Source organism: Gopherus evgoodei, chromosome 3 (genome assembly GCF_007399415.2).
Source record: "Gopherus evgoodei ecotype Sinaloan lineage chromosome 3, rGopEvg1_v1.p, whole genome shotgun sequence".
Lineage (NCBI taxonomy): Eukaryota > Metazoa > Chordata > Testudines > Testudinidae > Gopherus > Gopherus evgoodei.
This window is the reverse complement of record NC_044324.1, coordinates 59226533-59251711: the sequence shown is the minus strand read 5'-3', so window position 1 is coordinate 59251711 and position 25179 is coordinate 59226533. Positions and strand designations below refer to the sequence as shown.

Below are 25179 nucleotides of genomic sequence, written 5' to 3'. Positions count from 1 at the left end.
AGATGGGGGACAATTACTGGGGACCTGAGCTCAGGAGTCCCCTCAGCAAATGCCTGTAACTGGAATGAAATGGGATGAAATGGGAGGGGATGGGGACCCAGAAAACATGATGCACTGGGGACCCAAATTTCTCTCGACAGGCCTGCTTGAGGGTTCTCACTCAGTTAGGCCATACTTCTTTCAAATACATAAATAGCAGATTTTTACATTGCAGTGTCTTCAGGGAAGACACTGTTTAGTACTATGCATTTGCACAAGGACTAGCACAACATGGCTTGATCTCGGTTGGGTTTTCTAGCTGGTTCATTAATAAAAATGTATAAATAATAATAATAATGCTGAAATCAATTTGTTAAAGGGAATTTTAAAGCTGTTCTTCCAATGTGTTCTGCCAATTTCAAAAATACTGGAACTGACTCTTCCACTTACAACAGCTTTACTCCAGTATAAAGTCAAGGACTTCCAAAAAAGTTAGGTTTGATTAATACAGGAGTAAGTGAGATTAGAATAAGTCATCTGATTAATAAGCGACTAAGTGAGAGTAGAATAAAGCACATTGTGAGAATAATGGCAATCCATGTTTTAACAAATCTGTCAGTATCATCACATAATATCATTGTCTTTAATATTCATGCAGAAGAGTGCCTCACCAGATGGCACATCCCCTTTTGTTTGGGCATGGTGCAACAAGGTCTTCTCCTCTGGTGCCCCTTGCTGACAGCTGCTTTGGCCCCATAGTGGGTTGTTTCTTCTTGTGACTTGACCCTCTAACCAGGGCACTTCTAGTCCCCCTCACCTCCTGCCCTGCTTCTGGGATAACACAGATCCACCAAGCAATAATCCAACTTTACGACAGGTCTTTGGCCTCACTCTGGATTGAATGGTCCTTACATACCTTTATGAAGAGACTTTTATCCTATCTCCTTTAGGGGCTTGAAGGGGATCCAATCATTCTCTCAACTCTGGGTTCCAGTCCAAGGACCCTGCAGCAAACAGCTAAGGATTGCTTCCTTGGATAACTTGCTGCCTCCCTAGTAGAGCCCTGTGTAGGTAGAAAATTTATATCCTCAGGCGCGGATATCCATGGATATAAAGCAGATGTCTGTGGAGCTACGAGGATCTGCAGCAGCAAAAGCAGCAGTGTGTCAGGCCGCTGCTCACAGGAGTCAGCACCCAGCCCAGGCAGCTCCTATGGCGTGGCTGTATCATCCCCAGCCCTGTCCTCTAGGGCAGGCACCAGGCTCACTGGCAGCTATCCTTGGTCACGCTAGGGTGTGCAAGCAGTTTGCATGCTCCCGGATAGCACAGGAGAGACACCTCCTCTTTTTCCGGCCCCCCAGTTAATTCTTTCTTTGTTAAGAATTAGGCTCTACTCTAGGCGGATCACTTTTGTTAATTATTTTAATAATGATCTGTAAATATTGGTAATGATTTTGGAATTCTGGCAGTATATGACTGAATTTCCTAGCGGAGAAAACATAACTCCAGCAATGAACAGGTTTGAGATGAGGTTTAATAAATATACTTTTAATTCTTAAGTTATATCTGGATATTAATGTTAATAGCATTATAGAAGGTCATAAGAATGGTAAACACTAGTGGTGTATGTAGGCAATCATTGCAATAGGGAATTCACAGCATCTATTATCTTAGAGACAAAATTTTATGACCTAATGATTTCCACAGGCACTGCTCCAGTTTATAAAATTTGGATTATCCAGTCAGGTAACTGAAACCATAAGGAGTGGCCTAATGTAGGTGACAAAGCACAAAGAACAACTACCAAATTCTGAATACTCACCACAAAGAATTCACAAAAATTCGTATGAAAAAATACAACTGTAAAAGTTATTCATCTAAGAACTACATTCAACGAAAACAATCATGAAAATCATGTTTGGTTCACAGGAAACTCATGAATGTAAAAGGGCTAAATCTGACAGACTGCTCACAATGAATAATCTGACCAGTTCTAATAGTAACTGTTAACAGTAACGTATCTCGGGAAACAGTTATTGTTCCCCTTCCTAACATTTTACACAATGTACTGTATAAAAACTTAAGTATGTTAATTCACTATTTAATTCAAAGTTGTGTAGGCTAACATCAAAAACAAAAACAAACCAACCAAAAAATCCAACCAACCAAACACCTAACAGTGTCCAGATTTCTGCCATAACCTCTAGAGACGTATGTCAGAAGGATACACTATACTGTAATATAAAACTATTATTGGTTCCTTTCAGGATCTCAGCAACTGAGTGAGTCCCACACTGCAGGCCCTGCAGGAAATTGTATTTTCCACTGAAAGGTTGGTCTATCCATCCATCCATCTAGTATTCGACACAGGCAGTACAGCATCTGAGACTAAGATGTGAAGCATTATAATAGAAAATATTAAAATACCAGTTCCCATAAATGTTTCATATTAAAAAGATTCTGATATCTTATGATCATACACTATAGTAAGGTGCAGGTTGCATTAGATCTGTAATTTTAACAAAGCACTAAAAATTCAATGACAGAGCAGTTACTTTCTGACCGTTACTCTCAATTATGTCTCTAATGATCAATTTAAATGACAGCTACTAATGTCATTTAAAACTAACACCTTAGCCAGTGTTTCTCAGTTATTCTAGAGATTAATGTTTCCCATGGCTACAACCAATAAGGAAAAAATATTCTCAGATACATTATTAGTAGAGTTGAAAGAACAATCAGATTGAAGAATTATGAAGACAAAACTTGGTGTTTCTTTATTATGTCAATAAATTATTCAATGTCTCTAGTCTTTCAGTACTTGTACATTATGAAAAATAACTGCAACTAAGATATCAACACACAGGTGTCCCACACTAGTACTGATCTTGTCTTTGAAATAAAGCACTAGAGCAGGGGTTGGCAACCTTTCAGAAGTGATGTGCCGAGTCTTCATTTATTCACTTTAATTTAAGGTTTTGCATGCCGGTAATACATTTTAATGTTTTTTAGAAGGTCTCTCTCGATAAGTCTATATATTATATAACTAAACTAGAGTTGTATTGTAAAATAAACAAGGTTTTCAAAATGTTTAAGAAGCTTCATTTAAAATTAAATTAAAATGTTTTGTTGAAATTATTTTTTGTCAAAAATATTCTGACCAGCTCTATTATTTCATTATTTTCAAGTGTTCAAAGTGTTGTAGGAACCTGACAGAGACAAATAAGGAAGCATCTTTGCTCTATGTACCTATTGTTACTTTTTTCTCTAATATGTATTTAATTTAAGTGAGGACACTGGACCAAACACAGAAAAGAAGTCCAGAAAACTTGCACAAAAACTGTGCAAGGACTGATTTAATAAAGACTCTGGAAGCATCCATTTGTGTAAGTTTTGTGAAGACAAAATAGCATATTTCTCTGAGATAAATATTTCAACATACTCTATTTGTCATAATTCCCATTTATATCAGATGATCAGGAGATAGTCACATCCATAACATGCACAGAAATGGCTAGCAATGTACATTACTAACTATGGTCTTTGTCACACTCCTAAACTGATCAAGAATTGAATTAATATGAAACATTTCTGCCACAGTAACTCCATTTAACTTATTATTGAATTTCTAACTAGCTCCTGTTTCCAAGAATCTTTAATCCAAATAAGAAGATTGTGCCAACAAAAAGGAGGGAAAAAAAGCTGCCCTTAAACTACAAATATAACATATAAATGAAAATCTTAATTTTTCACTCCAGTAGATTAGGTAGAGAAACCTTGTTTCCTCCGAGAATGGATGATTTCCTAGGCAAGGCTACTATGACTGAATCAGTTTTGGCAACAAAGCCCTTTTGTATATGATGTTCCCATAATTGTTTTTCCAGGCCAGGAAGAACTGTGAAAATGCGGTTTGTTCATACTGTGTCACAAAGAATTTTTATTAACTTTTCTAGATTTTTTAAGGTGTCAGAAGTGCAACCTGAACACCCAATTTAATTAGAGAGTTATGCCATCTGGATGGAATGTTTTTAGGGATGACTCTTCAAATGAGAAAGATAAATACTTTCACTCACTCTTCATTCTAGGAGAAGGAAATAGTAGCATTAGTATGCTTTCCTTTTCTTTGCTTCCATCTAATTGGGCTGGAATTAGACAAATGCTTGCTGTCTTCATGTACATCAGAAGGCATATCAATGAATCAAATAGGTGGGAAAGGAAAGGCTCTGGGGCTTTACTTTGGTCTAGTCCAGGGATCTGCAAACTTTGGCACGCAGCCTGTCAGGGAAATCCGCTGGTGGGACAGGACAGTTTGTTTACCTGCAGCGTCCACAGGTTTGGCCGGTTGCAACTCCCACTGGCCGCTATTCACTATTCCAGGCCAAATGGGGGCTGTGGGAAGCGGCATGGTCCAAAGGATGTGCTGGCCATCTAGTCTATACCTAAAACTTAGTCAACTTATCTACATCGCTCAGGAGTTTGAAAACTTTATCTGAGATTCATAGTTAAGCCAGCCTAAGCCCCAGGGTCAACCCTGCTAGGCTGATGGAAGAATTTTTCCACTGACCTAGCTATTGTTCTTGGACGGGTGGATTAGCTACAGGAATGGAAAAATCCTTCCATTGCTGCAGCAAGTGCCTACATTATAATGCTGCAATGCAGTATTACACAACAGCAACACAGCTGTGCCTCTGTAACGCAGACATAGCCTTTGCACCCATGTATCATCCACAATGTTTTTAAATCAAAATTTTAAATCCTGTTAGTGGCCCTAGAGCAGGGTATGACCTGGATCTAAAAGTGGAGCACCTTCTCCTATAGTTTCCTACCTTTTCCGATGTGTCTTGCTTCAGCCCAACTACTTATCACCTGCTCTTTCAGTCACACAGAGGAGAATCTGCTAAAACATCTTATGTCTTTGAGTGTTGTTCTGTGTCTGTTGTGCCAATCAGGACAAAAACACTGCTGACAGAAAAGAGCCTGAACAAGTAGGTTAGGAATGTCTTTCTGTTTTTCTTTCTTTCAAGTTTTCCATTAAATTTTCCTTACAATGAGTAAAAACTCACACAGAGGACAGAGAGGTCATCCAGACTTTGCCTAAGCAGAATGCAATCTAGAGCATTTGGTGTGAAAGACAAACTGAGCCTTTGATTGGCAGGAATCTACAGCTTTTGTAAGTGCTCCATTTACCAATAGTCACTCACCTGACAGGATGAAAATCTTGTTAGTCTGGATTACTACAGCTACATAAGCATAGAAAGGTACCATAACTTCAAGCATTGGGTAAAGGGTTATCATGGATTTGGATTTTTTTTTTTATTGCTAGAATCCTAGAGGGGTGTGAAATATATGGTCAAATTCTGGCAGGTGCTACTGGTGGATACCTGAAAACACAAGAGCAGTGGCAGGAGCACAGTGAAAAGTTGTCTGTCCCTATTATGGCCCCTGAAAATAAGGTAGAGAGCCTGCAGAAGTTTGGGGTATGGACTAGAAGCAAGAAGACATGGCACACATCTTTATTGATTTATGTTCCCTGATATGGCCATAGTCTTTACATAAATACACCTGCAATGATTATTCATACTTTTCGTAATGGGCTGCCTCTGTATATGCTTTCAGTGGGGGCTTGGGAGGAATCATTAACACTTTTTCCCAACTGTCAACTAGAACTTAGCATAGTGTTAAAATAGCTGTTTGACTCACGCAATAAAACTGTAGTTGCCTTCTATTGACCAGAACGGCAAGAAAAAGGACAGTACCATTTTTAAATCTTTCACTAAGTGGAAAAGCATACAAACATATTAGAGGCTCTGTAGGAAAACATTGTTGAATGTTGAAGCTAGCTATGATTGAATTTTTCACTGAAAATTCTTCCTTTTTATTCACACTTTTATACAGCAAGCATTTGAATGGTGACTGTATTTATTTTGGAAGTTTTTTTTGCAGAGAGCTCTCAACTACTGTTGTAACAGCATTTATCAATATCTTGTTTAATTTGTTGAATGATATTTTGTGTAATACTTAATCAGTAAATGGCTTTGCTTTGGGAAAATTAAACCTTGAAGGCCAGATTTTAAAATTTGCAAATTCACAAAATTTGTGAATAGGTACCAAATTGCACATTCAAAATATAGGAGGCACTTTGAAATTTTGGCCCTAATACTATCACTTGTACTCTAAGATTAAATGTACATAGAACACTATTTAAACAAAATGCAGAGCCTCTTGACTGTAAGGTAGAGTGAACAAAACTCAATATCCCACATCAAAAACGTTGTTCAAATGGCAGATAGTATCTAAACAGGCCAAAAACTGTTCATTCTAGAAAATGATTCCAAATACTGTCTTCTTTCTTTGCTGGAGGATTCTGATAGGTCCTACTATCTGCAATCCCTAACAGTGTCTGATCAAGAGGTTTAGAATGGACATCCGTTTTGACAGACTGAACTGTGCTTCTATGCACCTTGTAATAAATGCACATGAACCTACAATAATGTAGAAAATATAAGATATGTCTTGTGTTAAAGGCTGCTACAGTTGTCTTACAAAGTAAGGAATATATTTCTACTGAATTCAGTGGGGCTTAAGTGAAGACTATTAAAGGGAACAGAAAGTTATTCAGGGTTCATATTCAACATTATTGGGAAGTTTGTTAGCTATGGCTCATTAATGTCAGCTACCTGAGGAGAATTACAGGGACATTGTCAAGGTTGGCCCTCATCCCTTTCCAAATGATATTTTTTATGTTTTAAAATGCCCTCTACTAAAACAGAACATTTCTTTTTAGGATTAGGCCGTCAAAACTGGGGTTGGTTGAGCCATTTATAGTTGATTCTATTCATTTTTTGAAGCATACAGTTAGTATATAGATGTGACTTATTGAATACCTATGGAATAATGCTTGGTCACTGCTTATTAAACAATACTATACATTATTGGAACCCAAGCTAGGATGGACTTTTAAGAGACAGTATTGAGATAGTGCTGAAGGACTAATATGTTTGAACTACGATAAAGTTGTGCTATCTAGTAGTAAAAACTTTTGACAATTGCAGTAGGTTGTATTTATACTTTTTCTTCTCAAAGTTTTGGAATCAAAAGCAGAGATCCTTTATTGATCTTAATAACCCAAAGAACAGAATCCAAATATGTGTTTGTGAAATATCCCACACAGATGACTTAGTGAATAATATTACATCTTTTTACCAAGCGGTTAGTCAAGTTCATGGCCCTGTGCGTTGTTCCATTAGGAGGAGAAATTGCTGATGGAGTCTGGTATCTTTGATACAATCCTATTTATTTTAAAGACTGTACAAAGCCTTGTTTCACTGTACACAGGAGGAATCAAATAACAGGAGACAGCTTCTTTGCTCACAGACTTAAGGCTCTTTCAGCCAACACTCTGCCCAAAAGCACTCTAATTAGCTTTTTCTCAGGACCACACTACCAGTGTTTCTTTGGTTTAGGATGGTGATTCCGTTTGGTCTTCTCTGTTGGCTTCTCTCACAGACAAACACAGTTCTATAGTTTGCTCCATCAGTCCCTAGGGAAACCCCTTGGGTCACACAATTCAGCTTCTACTCAAGCCTTTCTATGTCCCTGCATTTTGGGTAGTACTCCTATGGTTTCAGCTACACGGTTACAAAAAAGAACGTAATGGCTTCTTTACATTTACCCTTAATGAAAGGGATTGTTACACCCACCAACTTCAATGAGGTTTGGTCCAACCCATAACAACTCTCTAAAGTTTTCATGTTTACAGGACAGATCGTTTCAATGTAATATTAACTAAACTCAGTGGTCAAATCAGGCACCCAAGTACTATAAATAATTGAATGGTGGCTCAAATTTTAAGTGCAAAATTTCACCTCTTTGGGCATGTCTGCACAACATTTTGGATTAGAACCCAAAGGAGCTTTGCCAGAAGGGGATGGATCACTTGATGATAACCTCTTCTGTTCATTTCCTCTGGAGCATCTGGCATTGGCCACTGAAAGAAGATAGGATACTGGGCTAGATGGACCTTTGTTTTGACCGAGTATGGCTGTTGTTATGTTCTTATGAGCCTCCAGGTCTGCATTGACAGTCTCATGCTAGTGGAGCTTACATAAGCACTCTAAAAATAGCTGCATAGACAGCACTTTCAAGTTGCAGCTCAGGCTGGAGCTCAGACCCTGAAACCTAGGGAAGGGGTAGGCATCAGAGCCTCAGTTCCAGCCTAAGCTTCAGCATCAAAGCACTGTCTATGCAGCTATTTTTAGGGCACTAGTGGGAGTCCCACTAACCCGCGTCTGTGGACCTGGGCTGGGAAGCTCACTCCTGCAACTCCAAAATGCTTTGCAGGCAGATCCTTTGAAGGAAAGATGTGCATTGTAAAGGAATTACATTAGATCTCTGTGCATTGAAAAGTTTGTGGAGATTACAGCATTGATTTTTCTGTGTGTGTATATGAATCTGGCTACAGAGGGGTTTTTACAGATTTATCTTCTAGGTCAAATATTATATGAAACTTCCATCTATGAACATATATGTGCTTACTGTGTTTTTGTGACTGATGTACTTCAGTCTCACTGTCCAATTCTAAACTGTCTATTATTATTACAATGAGGAAGGACTGCTGGATCAGGCATATATGGATGAGTATGCTCCTCCATTCATTAATTAATGGACCTAGAGTCCTCCATGGAATGCCACACATTCAATATTATGACCATAAGTGTTGTATTTTGCATTTGGATCTCTGATTTAACTGACAGATACAGTATATAAAACTGCATGCAGACAGACTTTTCTCAATTGGCTACACATCGGAAAAGACTCCCAAGTGTCTAAAATAAATTATAGCCAATAAATTGGCTCCTGGTATGCTTCCTTCAGATATCAGAAAAAAGAGCATGTGCAGTTTGTAAATACAGTCTGTTGAGCCAAATAAAGGCAGGGACCCTGTAATTTCAATATTTTGTAATGAATTGTGGATATTAACAACACTATAGAAGTATTTAATTAAAAGGAAATTGTGTTGCATTTTATTGAAGATAGGCCAGACCTGGAACAGAGGTTCCATGCCCACCCTTTCTATTCCCATAACAAACTCTACAACCCAGCTCCATCTCCGCTTTTTGTGGACCTGCCACGCTAGAGAGGAGAGATACAAATCTAGAGATCTGTGCTACTTGGACAATAGCAGATTAGCAGTTCTGCCTGCAAGGTCTAGCATGTCCCTCAAACAAATAACTTCTTCAAAATATTGGATATCCATAGTGTGGAACTGAAGTCAGAATTGAGGTTTAAGACCAGCTGCTAAAGTACAGTGTTTGTGCTCGTGCTCACAGGTCTTGTCTACAAAATCAGCTGAACAATTATTTCACCAGAAAGTAGTTTTTTCTCTCTATTTTTTTCTCTCCCTAATTTGCTATTTTTAGAACCACAAGCAAGGAGACCTGAAGATGGAGAGTTCATGCTGATATAGTCTTCAGCTAAAATTTTAATTCTCACTGCAGCTATTACAAAATTGTTTTCAAAAGTGAATTTATCTGAAAGATTCCAGGCTTTCCACTAGATAGTTCTGGAGCGACTCAGGAGTAGGGAAAGGAATTTTTTTCCCCCACCAGGCCCATTTACCCTCTGCAAATTGAGCTCTATGTCATGCCCAGAGTATGTACCATTTGTATATCTGGAAACCTGTACTAACCCCTTTGACAGTGGAACTGCACAGGTTTCACTGCCAGGGGAGCCTCCACAGCAAGGGAGACATGGGCAAAATTTGTCCTTTAATACACATTAATATTTTATGCAAGGATTTCTTCTTAAAGTTCAACTCAGGCAAATGATGGGCCATTTCTGTGTAGTCAGCTAGATATAGACACGATCACTCATGCTTTGAATATTAAGCTGCTCAGAGATGTTATCTCAGACCTTAAAAAGCTGTAACATTTGAGTGAAAAACTTCTTTTTCATTCTTATGTCAGACTTGTACACTAGAACGTAGATTTTATCAAAATAATCTTTCACGTTGGCAATTGTCTTTAAATTTTCAGCACTGTAACCTTCCATGTTATGTTACCCATTTACTTCTGGTCCAGATTTCTCATGGAGTCATGAACAGTACTTCAATGAGAACTTGATATGATCACCAAAGATAGGGCCTGTCATGTAGCCAGAGAAAGCCAGCACTATGAAAAGGCACTGTGGGTATTGTAAATGAGAGGCTCTTCCTAACAACCAGTTCAATGCAGAAGCCAGAGGGAGGGATGAGTGGGAGGGCCACAATATGCCAAGCCTGTGTTCCACAGATGTGCTGATTTTTTATTTTTAGCTATCTGAGTTAGAGTGAAGCTTCACGACTGCAGATGGACAAAGGCTGGGGAAATTTCACAGCTCAGCAGTAGGAGAGCAGAATTCTTAATAAATGAAAGCTTTATTTTCTTTTTTTTTCCTCCAGTGGTTCAGTTTTAGTACTTAAAGAAAGAGAGAAAAGGCAGAATTAAACAATAAAGTTACTAAATTGGTACAAGAGAGCTGGAGTCTGATTGTATAATGTGGCAATTAAATCTGTCTCTGCTGTTTTGAGAGGAAGCGGCATACCTATGCAGATTGCCAGTATCCTCTTGAGTAATACCCTGTGCAAAATCCAAATGCATATCTTTAGATCAGTTATTGTACATATAAAGAACATTTCCCAGTGTCCATATATAATTTGCAAGCTAAAAATCATATTTCAACATCTCACTATGTAAAAACATGTTATTTTTTAACTGCATTTGAGAACAGAAACCAGAGTGTGTGTCATATTTAAAGAGAAAAGATCTAAAATAAAAAAAGGTCTGATGCTGCATGAAAAGCACTTGAAGACAATTCACGTCCATTTCTGTCTGATCTTCCTGGTTCTCTTTTCAGGAAGTTAAGCTGGAGCACTCAATATTATTTATAGTGGCAATTTATCTGGGAAATTATTCTTTTGCTCTTGATGCAAATTAAATAAACCTGCTATGTTTTTGTTCAAAAGCTAAATAAAAAAATCCCATGAAAATGTTTTTAATTATAAAGTTGAAATAAGAAAACAAAAATCTCTCTCTTCAGTGCAGTTTGCACTTTTTAATTATGTTTCAGAAAATGTAAAATAAGGTTCTTAGTCTTTGATGGCAGTATTGTTGTGCAATAAGACTGATTCTTTCAAAATAATCTTTTCTAACACTTGATGACATGGTTTTATAAAATAATATTTTAATGGTGATTTGCCATTTTGTCAAGGGAAAAATGCTTTCTAAATCTGGACTATTACTAGGACAATGAAACTTTAATATTTAAAGTGCTTATTAATACTATTTTTCTTCATCAAGACAGGCTAGCTTCAGATTACTATTACAGAGCATAGGGGAATGAAGACTGATAGGGTAATTGATCAGAAGCTGATGAATTTTTAATCTAAATCAGTCAAGCTTATCTGTCAGGCCACTGATAAGCCAAGGTCTTTCACTGTAGGTTTCTCAGGTGCCTCTAGAATACATCCTTATTTCAGTTTTCAGATTTAAAGCGTCCAAGCTGAATACAGCACTACATGCTTTGAAGTAGTCTAGCTTTTCCTTTAGTTCCCTACGCAGCAGATATGCTGCAAAATTATCTACATTAATTTCTTCATAATTGCTTGGCAATTAGATTTGTAAGCTTCAGCACTTCATGAACAACTAAACAGAACATTTTGTATTAAAGCTGAATGCCACATTGTCAAATAAAGGAAAGAAAAGCCTCTTATGATCAGGAGCATCGCCAGCTTCTTTGCCACCCTAGGTGGCGGAAGGTCCTGCCTCCGAAATGCTGCCTCCAACAGACGAGGTGGAAGGTCCCGCCCCTGAAATACCACCCACGACCGGGACGGCCAAAGACCTGGTTGCCATGGTTGCCACCCCCCAAAATGTTAGTGCCCTAGGCAACCGCTTAGGTAGCCTAATGGGTGGCACCGGCCCTGCTTATGATTTATGAAATATTACTCTGTGTTAATATGTTTGGGAGAGAAAGTGCACACATTTATTTAAATAAAAAACAACTGGTAAAAGACTATTCACCAAAATTATATTTAAAAAAAAACAGGTTAGATCCCCACTTGGTATAAATTTGCATATTCCATACATTGACTTCAAGAAAATACCAGTTCACACAAGTCAAGGATCTCACCCCCTCTATGTTTATTTGAAGGTTTAAATTAATATTGTCCTCAGAGTAAATGCCTGATTGTTGATATTTTATGCAATATAGATTGGATCTGTACTGCTCTTCAGCATGTTAAAGCTTAGGTCAACCTTGCTACATTAAAAAAATCTATTTTTCTATATTTAAACAATAACAAAATTTAAATAAATTTCAGCTATGAGTAATACGTCTCACTTGCCCTTTACATGGCTTACAAATAACTACTCATTGCTAAAATTCCTTTAGTAGAATACAGTGTTCCATAATATTATGGCAAACAACAGGCTTTTAATATATTTCCATTTTCTAATTACTCGCACAATGATTACTAACTAAATTTCTTTCTCTACTTCCTGAATGGCCCAATAGAGGACCACCTATATTAAAAGAGAGGGACATATATTGACCCAAAGTTTCCAGAAACTATCTTCTACTTCACCCGCTCTCCAGTGTCTTTTTTCTCATTCTTTGGGGATATATCTCTTTTTACAAAGAAACCAGACTTGAACCCAGAGATATCAAAATGTTCCCCTTGTGATGGGTTTCCCTTCCTCTGAGGTGCCTCCTGGAACTGGGGTACTACTGAGCCCACCTGACCACCAGCCTGAGCTCCCTCTCACCCTGTAATTCTGTAACAAGCTGCACAGGCTCACACTTTCATCAGCACCCAGGTACACACCCAGCTGCAGAAACACACAGACACTGAAATCAGCTCCGCACAGGAAGGCTCAGCTAAGGAATTGCCCAGTTCTCAGGTGCACACCCCACTCTAAAGGGTAAACCCAAAATCGCATTGTCTTGCACTGCACAGAGTACTGTACAGCATAAGCTCATTAAATTCACCCCCTTCCTTAATGTGGAGAGGGACATACACAGCTTTCTGTCCCAAATTATGATTTCCACGCACACTGGTTTTAGACAAAACAAAAACAAGTTTATTAATTACAAAAGATAGACTTTAAGTGATAACGGAAAGCAAACAGATTAAAGCAGATTACCAAGCAAATAAAACAAAAATGCAAACTAAGTTTAATATACCAAAGAAATTGGAAATGTGTAGCAAATTCTCATCCTAAATGTTGTTTTAGGCAGATTGCAGAGATTCTTGAAGGCAAGCTACACTTGCTTGCAGCTTAAAACTCCAGTTATTCCTTTCACAGGCTAAACAACCTTCTACCCTGGGTTCAGCCTTTCCTCCCCAGTTCAGTCTTTTTGTTTCTCAGGTGTTTCCAGCAGTCTTCTTTCTTGGGCAGAAAGTCAGTGAAGAACGAACCTTGATGATGTCATTCCCCTGCCTTAAATAGTTTTTGAATATGGCAGGAATCCTTTGTTTTCCAGTTTGAGTTCCACACCCAGTCAGTGGAAAAACACTGGTATTATAATGGAATCCAGTAATAGGTGACTTGGTCACATGTCCCTGTAGGGTCAGAGCAGCCATAACTCAGAGGCTGTTTGCAGCATCCCCAGGAAGGCTCCCCAGTGGGAGATTAGCATCTTCAAAAAACTATTGTTCTCCCTAATGGCCTTTACCAATCAGTCATCTAGACTGATCGTATTCTGTCTAGTGCATGTTCCCTAAGTGTAAAGACATTTTTAATAGATGCATATAAAATGTTCTTAACTTCAGACTTCTAAATGACACTGTCATACAAATAAGATAATCATATTCAGTAAATCATGACATTTCCAATGATATCTCACATGCCTTAACTGGAATAAATATATCATAGTTATGTCATAATCATAACAATATCCCTATGAAGAATATGGGGGTGTTGTGTCGCACTCCTGTAGCCATCATATCTGTAGGTTTTCATTAAACTCTGAACCCTCTATGTTTTAATTAAAAAACAAACAAACAAAAAACATACGGGTTTCAATTGTGGCTTTACAACCCGCTCAAAGGTAAGAATACTAAAACGCCAACTTACAATCTCTCTCCGTTTTCCTTCTGCTGCTCCCAGCTGAAAGTAAACTGTACCTGGTCAACACCCAGCACAGTGTACTTTCCCCAGCATGCTAATGCAGCTACAGTGGTTGGTGTACTGTCAAGGGGGATCCAAGCTCCACTCAGTCCCCATTCTCTTCTGTCCACCTGCACAAAGAGGAGTACACAGAGGCTCCCAGAGCCTACTTCCCCTTCTACACTGATAACTAGTATGTAGGTAGCCATCTCCAGCTGGACCACAATTTGGCCTATAGCTAGGATTTCTATATTGGGCACAGTGAAAGACTGCATTTGAGCTAATACTCTTGGAATTTATGACCTAAGTCTTTGACACTTCTTTAAAACTTCCTAAAATTGTTGGTACTTAAAGGAAGGCTTCCAGGGAACATGAAGAGTTAATTTAGATTTGCCAGTCCCAATACCAGCCAAGCTTCTGCTGAGATGAATGCCCAAGAAGAAGAAAAGGATGAAGTATGAAGGAATTAAGACTGCTAGATGGATGAAATTCAACTAACTGCTCTCTCTTTTCCATCTATTTATCTCTTCCTTTAGTTTAACTCCAGAATGAGCTGCTGTACTGGTTGATGATAACTAGTTTGATTGATCCAGGGCTGTTCTAGTAAAATTGTGATAGAGTTTCATATGTATTAGGGTTTTAAGTCTTCCTTAGTGAGTGATGTTTTAACATCAAAAGATTAGATTCATAGATTCCAAGGCCAGAAGGCTCCACTGTGATCATTGTCTGACCTCCCATACAACACAGGCCATAGAAATTCCCCAAAATAATTCCTCGAGTTTAGAAGCAGCAGCAGATTAGTTTACAGAAAATTTGGTTTTGATCCTGCAAGATTCCCTGCACAGGTGCAGGAGTCTGCCTAAGCAGAATCCTACTCAATTCAATAGGGCTTTCTATTGCTTGTGGGTCTACCCACATGAGACACAGCTTGCAGGATCAAGGTCCTTATCTAATTTATTTAGTAAAATTGTCCAATTAACATAGTAAAGAAGATAAATATGTTCTCATGGCGGACAATAGAAAATCCTGTTCAAAAGCTACGGGTCATGATGTCTAGCAGCAATAGCCTGACGTTGAGCATTTGAGGAGGAGGGATAAGGGGCCACCACAATTATTCAGAGAAGAAGAGATGCCAGCTGTGACAGTGGCTCTATCCTGCTTTTTATTTATTTGTTTTGGTCTCCCTGAAAGGCACTGGACTGTGCAGCACAGAGCTTGGCAGAGACAGAGACGAACCTGCACCTTAGTTTTTATAACCAGTGTTCCTAAAATTAGGCCTGGAATGACCTCTGTACTGAAAAGTTTGGGACATTCATTAGGGTGTATCCAGGGCCGGCGCTACCATTCAGGCAGCCTAGGCAATCGCCTAGGGTGCCAGAATTATTCGGGGGGGGGCGGCATTTTGCAGGGGGTGGGGGTGGCAGGCGGCTCCGGTTGATCTGCCGCAGGCATGCCTACGGAGGATCCGTTGGTCCGCAGCTCCGGTGGAGCTGCCGCAGTCATGCCTGCGGATGGTCGGCTGCTCCCGCGGCTCCAGTGGACCTCCCTCAGGCATGCCTGTGACAGCTCCACCAGAGCCACGGACCAACGGACCCTCGGCAGGAATGACTGCGGCAGCTCCACCAGTCCTGGGTGTATCCTCAAGGAAACTCATGAATCATTGTGTATAAAGGCCTGAGGCCAGTTCAATTCTCTTGTTCAGATTACTCCTTTGACATTTTGGGGGAAGTTGGGCCACAACAGGGAAGGAAACACAGGTGAAAAGGAAGCTTCACCAGCAAACTAACACTTGGATAGGCAGAAAGTTATTCTGCACTTCTCCTAGGTACCATACATTTTGACAAAATTATGTTTGTTCAGCCAGAAAGGAGATTCAGCCATAGGATGTGCAAGAAAGGGTACTATGGTTATAAAGCCCTGAAGATTGTGACGGAAAAGTGAGTGTTTCCATAAATTCAGGAAGCAAAACAGCCAGAAGGCAAGATGCTGAATCACATGAGCTTTCTTCTCATGGGTAGCATCTCACATCCTCACCACAGAGAAGGATGGTCCAAGTCATTTTGGTCATCAGCCTAACGTGTTCTTGAACCCACAGAATTGTGAGATTTAAACAGGATGGGGTGGGGGTGGGGGTGGGGCTATGGCTATAAAGATCTTTTATAAATGTGTGGGGGCACTGTTTTAAACATATACTTACATTTATAAATAGTGTAATGATACACTGAAATGGGTTTCATTTGTCATTTATGAATGTAAAGATATTCTTAAAAGCTGATTTTTTATCTACTTGACTATAATAGCTCCAAACGAAAGTTTCATACCATGTCCATCACCATTGTATCAGCACCTAGAACACTGTAGCCCATATGTGATAAGCCAATAATCTAAACTTTAAAAAAAATAAAAAAGAATGGTTTATGGCTATTCTTCCCATTTTTAAGCCAAAGAGTGACTTATCTGAATAAGGAGTACAAATTGCAAGCTCTGGTTATCTGTCATAAAGAGGCTGTGCTCTTGTTAGCCATATATGTATCTCACAGGTAAATACTAAAATATATGATTTTAAAGTCAAGTTTGAGTTACAGCAATGAAAAAACTGCAAGCCTCTGGTAGGAGTTACATTCAAGTAGAAAAATAACAAAAACTCAAATAATTTGGTCCTGTTTCTAATCATATACTCATAAAATATCAGTGCCTGGTCCATTTTTTTATATTTTTCCTTTCATCTCTAATTTCCTCTTTACTGATAAACACAATATTTAACTACCAACAATGTAGCACAATTTGTTATACATTAATATATATAACAATCCAAAACCAGCTCTCAGTTCTGCCAGCTGCCACAGCATGGCTGGATCCCCCTCCTCCCACAAAGTTCCAGGGTGAAATTTTGTCAAAACTGTCATTGACTTCCATGGAGCCAAGACAAACATCCTCAGTGTTTTCTGCGCAGAGCAACTTGAGTCCTTCCATAGCTGGTGCATCTTACTTATAAATCAAACTGCTTGGCTAGGAAAAATATTTCTATATTTTGAAAACTAATAAAAATGTAAAAAATCAAAAAGGAGGGGTGGGAATGGGAAGCATTTCTATTCTTTTGATCATCTATCACTAAAGAGTCTGATGTGTTTTCTTCAAACTTTAATTTACAAAAATAAGCATTTTTCTTCTGATCTGTTCTATAGAAGATTATGACTAGAATGTATTTTTTTGTAGACTATGAAAACAGAAGTATTTAAAGAAATTGCTGGAAGCCCTTTAACTACAGAGATGCAAATTGTGCTGGTGTAATTATAATTATGTTTTTTTTTTTCCTGTAAGCTACTTTTATGGCAAGCTGAATTAAAAATAAAAATAAAATCTTTAAGGATCATTTTTTACTTGCACTTGAGCTATAACAATGTACTTTCAAAACTTAGAACAGCCACCAGAACACTCATTTTATTTGAGCAGTGATACTAGTTCCATTTGGTTCTAGTAACAATCTGTTTATTTTACAATTATTTTGTCTGTTAAGTGTATGAACAATATTTTTTCTTAAAGACCATCTCTAACTATCTCATTTAAGAAGAAAGTTAAAGAAGATTGTCTATCAATTCATTTCATGTCAATGCTTATATCTGATGTGTGAACTATGACACTAGCTTATGAAGTCACTGAAAGCAGTAAACTGTTATCTGAAGTGCTTTCTTTGTACAGTAATACTGTACCAGTAATACTGAGTAATTAGCACAGTAATGAACAACTTTAATTATAAAAATTGTCCATGAAAATATTTCTTGGAGGGTTGGGGTGAGGCTACAGCACATGATATTTTGAAGCAAGTTTTTATTTAGGTGGATCCCTTTTACATCAGCCACCTAATTGTTATGTATTTTTCTATAAATAAATTATTATAAACACATTACATGAATAATTTCTCTTCCATTTTGCCATTTTTGTTTCTAAATGTTGACCTATTCCCCTCATAGAGTAATAAATATAATCTTCATATTATTTCATTCTTTGGATTTCTCAAAATCTACATGTATATATTTTCCAAGAACCCAATACAGTAATTTACATAAAAGATACAATACATAATGTGAAATAAGAAAAATATTAATTCCAACAACTCAATATACTATGGAATGAAACTTCTGAGAACATACAGGATTATCATCTTATGGTATTAATGGATTTATTGAGTTCAGTATCAATTATATGTGAATGGCTTGAGTATACTAGGGCATATTTCTATGCAGCTGAGTATCATGGGTGTGACTAGGGTCAGCTCTTCATTTTGTGTTGGCTAGTTTCTGGAATACACAATTCCTGGAGTTCACTTTTTTCAGCTTCGTTATGTGCTCCTTGAATGTCAGCATTCAGTCTGTGAACCCAAGGTACACCGGACATTCGTAGCAATCAAGGATTACCGTCCCATGATATCTGAAGTTTTCCAATGGCTTGATAGTGTTTCAGGTGAATGGCACACACTTGCGTCTATCTAGGAATAGCATTCAAGAACCATGAGAGATATTTTCCAAATACATTCAGGGAACCACTTAGAGTACACTTAGAGTGTCCACCAATCTTTCTAACTGGGTGGTGATGCAAAGGTGATCTGCATAAATGAATCTTCACACATCAGGCAATTCTGGTGAGTGATTTTTGTAGACATTAAACAGCAAGTGTGATGACACTGAACCCTGAGGCAATCCATTCCGTTGAGTATGCCACTGACTTTTCTGAACATCCATCTCAGCAAAAGAAAATATTGATTCTCAAGCAGGGAGGAGATGATCTGGACCATTTTGCTTTTTCTCAGAATTCTTGTCAATTTCAGAAGTGCACAGTGGTTCATGGTGTCATAAGCAGCTGGCAGATCAGCGAAAACTGACCCTGTAATTTTGTAGGTTGAGAAGCTCTCTTTGATGTTTTGAGATGGGTTGCAACTTAGCCTTAGCATGAATGTGATGGGTTTAAATAGACTTGGTCATCAGTCAGCTGCTCTTCCACTATTGGCTCTATTCTACACATGATCATCCGTGCATATAGCTTGTAGGTTGAGAAAAGGATGTTGGGTGATAACTCTTTCCAGAGCTAGGGTCTCTATGTAGTCTGATTAGTGCAATCACTTTGGCCTGTCTCCACAGCCCAGGGGTCTGTGTTGTCTCCATGTAAGAATTAAAGATGTCAAAACAGCCAATTCTGCACTCTTGTGACAAAATGCAGGAATCATTCATTAGATACACCATAGAGTCCAGTTCCTTTTCCATATTTCAGAGTTTCCATGGCTATTATAAGTGTCTCAGTATTGAGTTGCTCATTGTGCACTTTGCTATCTGAGGAGTGGGCAACATTTCTGCTTAACTTGTTCTTTTCCTGTTTTACTTTGTGGCTGGCTTACTATTTAGGGTGAGTTAGTGTGCAGCTTGTCTGTGAGAGACTGAGACAATGAGTTTGGAGTTTTGTCCATCAGGGTTCAGCTTGCGAATGTTAGCCCAGGCTTTAGTTTGCTATTACAACACGGGTTTGTTGTTGCAACCATCTTCCTGTAATGATCATAGTGATCCTTTGAGTCTCTCATCTAAGCATGTTCCTGAGTCCAATGGTTTCTTCATCAAACGGATCCAAGTCATACAGTTTCGAATATTTTTTAGATTGTTTCTGATCTGTTCTGAAAGCCCAGTTACAAATAATTTCCAGTGTCCCAGAGGGATGTACTTTGGGGCAGTTTTCCACAACAAGGAGACAAAAACACTCATGTGCCAGAGTAATATCACCGATGGATTAATCCAGTTCAAAGGCAAAGCCTTCCCAGTCAGCCTTTCTGAAGCTGAATAGCAGCAGATACTTTGTTTTCCTGGGCTGTACTATAGCGTCTAAAGGCACTTGCACTGCTCTAAGCTTTGACCTTGGAATTGCTACCATGACCTCCTTTTTGAAGTTGCCTGTATTTGATGAATAACAAAGGGTACGTGGGGATTGTACTCTTTGTTCCATCATATGCTTTAGAAGGTATATTTGTCATTGAAATCACAGAGCAAGATCAAGTTGTTTGTCGCTGCCCACTTCTCAAATTCTTCCTTATTGTCATTGTTGGGGTATTCCAGATGGTGTTGTGACTATTGAAGTCCCTTCTGACAAGGCATGGTTCTTCTGACAGGAGAAAGTTGGCTGGCCATGCAAACTGTTCAGCTGCTGGCTTGTAAACAGAAATTACTGCGATTTGATCCAGTTCCATTGTACCACAGTGTTTTGCAGTAATGGTTTTCACCTGTCTTTTGTCTAGTACAAGTATTGTGCTGCCACAGACATTTTTTATGTTCACAGAAATATACATTCCAGGGATGTTTGGGGCTGTTGTCTCTCTCTCTCTGTTTCTTGCAAGCATGATATATACTTTTATATCAGACAGAACATCAGCCTTCTCTGCAAAGAATCCTTCCACATTGAAATTGATGACTTTAGGTGCCCTTTATGATGACATCTATGTCTATTTCTACTGTGTTCTCAGTGCATATTGTCAGATTTGGTGTCTCCCACGGTTAATTGCAAACAGGGAGTGACAGGGGTCATGATGCAGACAGACAGATAAATAAATAAATATTTCCTTAACTGTTGCACAACCTAGTCAACATCAGCTGGCTGATTTTTGTAGGTTTCACAGCAGGAGTGAGTCTGCCGGAGGAATTTGAAGGAAGACAAGCAGGGGCAGTATGGAAGAAAGCATTAGCTTACATAGGAAATATTAACAAACCAAAAAATAAAAATTGTCTATGCTTAAGGCCAAGTCTGATCCCATTGAGGTCAACAGAAATTTTTCTGTTGACCTCAATGGGATCAGACTTGGCCTTAATCAGCATAAAATTCATAACAAATTTAAATTATTAATGCTAAAATAATAATATAATTTTCAATTGAAACACCTTACATATTTCACTAATTTGTGGTGGTGACAAATGCCTGACAACAGATGTGATTAGTTACATTATTTATTTAGCTTAACATTTTTCTCTCTCACTCTTACATTTTCTGGATCGTTTTTAACAATTACATAATCTTATTTGTCCCCCTGTCAAGAAACATTAGAACTAAAACTGCACAGATGAAGAAAATAAAAGTTCTCTACCTTTTCCAAGACTGAACAAGCAAATATCACCAGATTAGAAATGTTCCTGATGCAGGAGACTGCGCCAGCAGCCAGAGTTTTACCATTCATGATGATTGCATCAAGTTCCACATAACCATCAGCATTCAGTACAGCACCATGACCTGCAGGAAACCATTCCATTTGTAAAAGGTCAAACATTCTTAGCCTTAAGCTTTTGAAATGAAGCAGAGAAAACAATTTCAGAGCTATTTACTACCCTGTTCTCTGACAGCTTTTGTCCTGGCTTCCTGTAAGAGATATTTGCTTTTATAGTCACAATCCTTTAAGTAAATATGATGCTTGTGGCTACAAAAAAGCATTTGATTGTTTTCTTTGAGTCATAAAGCTTTTATCTTGTTTCTAAAATCATAAAGCCTGCTAGGCATTGCATTTTTCCAGTGGTATTGACTGATGTCCCTTCTCAACATTTTAGGCAATCAGATAAGAGCATAGATGAACATAGAACAACTCTAGTAATGTAGGAAGATATTTATAATACATGAAATATGTTTACTACTGAGGTAAACACGACTATTTAGAAACAAAGCAAAACTGATTACTATTGTCAAGTTTCAACACTTTGCATTTCTAATATGCTTCTAAGCTGTCTGCTTTGGGGCATTTGAAAGAGTACTTTCAGAGCCCCTTCAGAGCATGTTCAAACATAGAACTACACAATCATTATCAAACAGGTTATTATGGCTGCGAAGAATTCTATGCAAATAGGAAAAAGAAAGATGCAAAACTGGTGTAAAAGCAAAATGAACAGTAAAATGGTGCCTTACTAAAAGATATTACCACAAAGATATTGTCAGTAAATGAAAAAAAGTACTGTATAGTGAGGGAGAGATTATTATTTTCAATTGGGCCATAACCTTTAACATGCATAGTGATTTGGTCAATTTAGGCAGCAGTGGGCATTTTTCTCATGTTGGAAAAACATGGCACAACTGTTAGTCTTTGGTTATGGCAAGCCTGGATTGGAATGTCAATTTTTTTTATTATTATTAGAGAGAAAAGGTGAGTGAGTCAATATCTTTTACTGGACCAACTTCTGTTGGTGAGAGAGACAAGCTTTCAAGCTTACACAGAGCTCTTCTTAAGGTCTGGGAAACATACTCACTTTCCCAGTATGTTTGTGTCTCTCACCAGGGCCAGCTCCAGGGTTTTTGCGGCCCCAAAAGGCAGGAAAAAAAAAAGCCGCTGTTGCGAGCAGCAGCAGCTCCCCTGTGCCGCTTTCTCCTTCGGCAGCAATTGGGCGGCAGGTCTTTCCCTCCAAGAGGGACCAAGAGACCCATCACCAAATTGCTGCTGAAGAGCCCAACGTGCTGCCCCTTCCCCTTGGCCTCCCCAACCACCTGCTTGCTCAATTGGTGCCTGGAACTGGTCCTGTCTCTCACCAACAGAGGTTGGTCTAACAAAAGATATTACTTCACCAACCTTATCTCTCTCATCACATGGGACTGACATGGCTACAACACCACTGCATACACAATTTTTCTTTTTGTCAGAACTGAGGAGTACTGGCAGGATATGCTTGCAAAGCTTCCATGGAAGATATACACAATATGCCATATGGCTACACTATCAGTCACTTGCATAAGCACTCAGATTCACCATCAAAATTATTACAAATCTGAAACAACTTCTAGACTATCCAGCAACACTTTTTTTTCAAACATTCCCACTAATGTTTCTCATTGCTCTCCTTTGAAAGCATCCCTAAAGCACCATCAGGTTTATGACTCTATAAATCTGTGAAAAGGCTTACAGTGAAATAACGGTCATCTGCTTCTAAATTAAAATAGTATCATAACACTAGGGGCTGGTATCTATAAACTTGTAACTCCTATAAGTAAAACATTAAATGGAGAAACAAATCCTTCTCAGACTTGATGGATATGACATAGCTGGGCAGTTAAGCAAAGGATTTCAATGTAACAACAAGGGGAAAATTAAATTTAAAAGTTAAGGAAAAAGTACAAATGAAGCTGTTTCTTTGTGTTATTGATATTCTATCTATGTTCATGATAGCCAAGCACTTCACAGACATTAAAATCAACATCTGTCTAGCAATTAGCACAAACATACTCACCTATCTTATTGATGGGATACCCTTGGGCTAAGGGCACAAATTAAGAAAAAGCCAGCATGAACAAATCTTGACTTGTACCCTTAAAAATAATAATTGCCAAACTTGGATTTGGGCAGAATGCATGAGGGAGGAAATTCCAGTGCTCAAGTTGTTCCAGTGAGAGTGCCTTAATCCCTGAGCTACAGGGCCCAACCCTACAGACAGAGAGCATGAACTTCAGGATGGAATGCAACTTCCACAGTAGGAAGAAGTAAACTTTGAAGTCCTAATTCAGAAAACCACGCTCAGGCTAAGGAGTGTTTCAAGAAACCAAATGGCACCACTCTTTGTGGGTGAAAATTGGGGAAGGAGCTTAAAATAGCCAGGTCCACAATACTCTATAAACTTCTGAATGCTAATAGAGCTGGTCAAGAATTTTCCAGCAGAACAGTTTTGTGTTGGGAAATGCTGATTTGCTGAATCAAACTTTCTATCAATTAGATTCTGTAAAAAAACTTTTGATGGAAAACCCATCAGGAAGGCTAGCCAGTTTCCTGCCAGCCCTCCCAGCTGCCCAGCTCCTTGCCTGGCAGGCCTCTCGACCACCCCAGACTACCTGGGAAGTTGGCTTGCAGGCTGGATAGCTCCCCAGCTGTCTGCCTGCAGGTGGGTGGGTTGCCCAGCCCCTTCAGTGGTGGCTACCTACCTGGCCAGTTGCCTAAATGGCCAGAATTCCTGGGTTGCAGGCTTCCTAGCTGTCCTGCTTCCTTAGTAGTACTTACTCAGCTAGCCAGTTCCCTAGGATTCCTGGCTTCCCAGGCAGCAGGATCCCTGGGCTGTTCACCTAACAGGCAGGCAAGTTGCCAGATGGTGAGTTGACCAGGTAGCCAAGGAGCTGGCTGCTGAAACTGACTTTTTAAACATGACATTCCAAATGCAAAATTTTTCACAGGATGAAAACTCTGGTCCCCACCCCACTTCTAAACGATGTGCTGATTGTTGCCTTGTGTCCCAAACTATAGTTTACATACAGCAGCCAGGATTCACAATGGTCTCCAAAAGCCATGTCAGAGTTGTGACTAGGTATTCTCACTTCTTCCACATTTCTTTTTTTACCATTTGCACTTTAGTAGATTTATTTTTATTGTTCAATAATGATCACATGGAATGGAAGAAACAGGGGACAGGGTGGTGGTCTCCAGTCAACTCAAACCACTTTGGAAATGTTTACACTACACTGAAAACATAGGTCTGTGGGACCAAGACTTGTGGACTCATGTTTCCAAGCCCACACCTGAGTATCCATGCTGCATTGCAAATCTGGATTTACAGTTGCTGGATCCAGGTCTCACAGCCGTGCCAAAGCATTCATACTGCAGTACATTCACTTTCTGACTCAGGTCTGCAACTAGATTTGTGTTCACACTGCAAAATTATAAGACTTGCATTCAAGTCACAGAGGGACTTGGGGCTCTGACTGACCCCCCAAGCAGATCCTAAGACCAAGGTCCTGCATAAGTGATTATTAAAATCATAGTCATGTGTGTGTGTGTGGCTAGAAAGGGGATTTGAGATCAAACCTGAGTAAGAGCCTGGGCTTAGTGTGCAGTGTAGACATACCCTTTGAGCCACAGAGCCAGTGCAAAGTGGACATATTCTGCCTGAAGGTTACCAGCAATGAATTCTCCCTGCATAGATGAACTCTCCACTGGTATAAAGCTCGTGGAGGTAGAAGAGCTGCCTCTTATATCAGCCCTTCAGTTGCTGTAAGTATTGCTAAGGCTATGTGGTGCAGGTTTGTGGAGATACACTCTTCTCCCTCCCAAGATCTGAGCAGAGCTCTG

General features: G+C 39.0%; 1 protein-coding gene across 1 annotated transcript in view; it reads right to left on the bottom strand.

Annotated features, from left to right (window-relative positions):
* LOC115647475 (isoaspartyl peptidase/L-asparaginase-like) overlaps nt 1-25179 on the bottom strand; it is a 200761-nt gene that overhangs the window by 142209 nt on the left and 33373 nt on the right. Inside the window, exon 2 of the mRNA XM_030554207.1 lies at nt 21241-21383. Coding sequence (XP_030410067.1) covers nt 21241-21383 — 143 coding nt within the window. The remainder of the gene's footprint in view (nt 1-21240; nt 21384-25179) is intronic.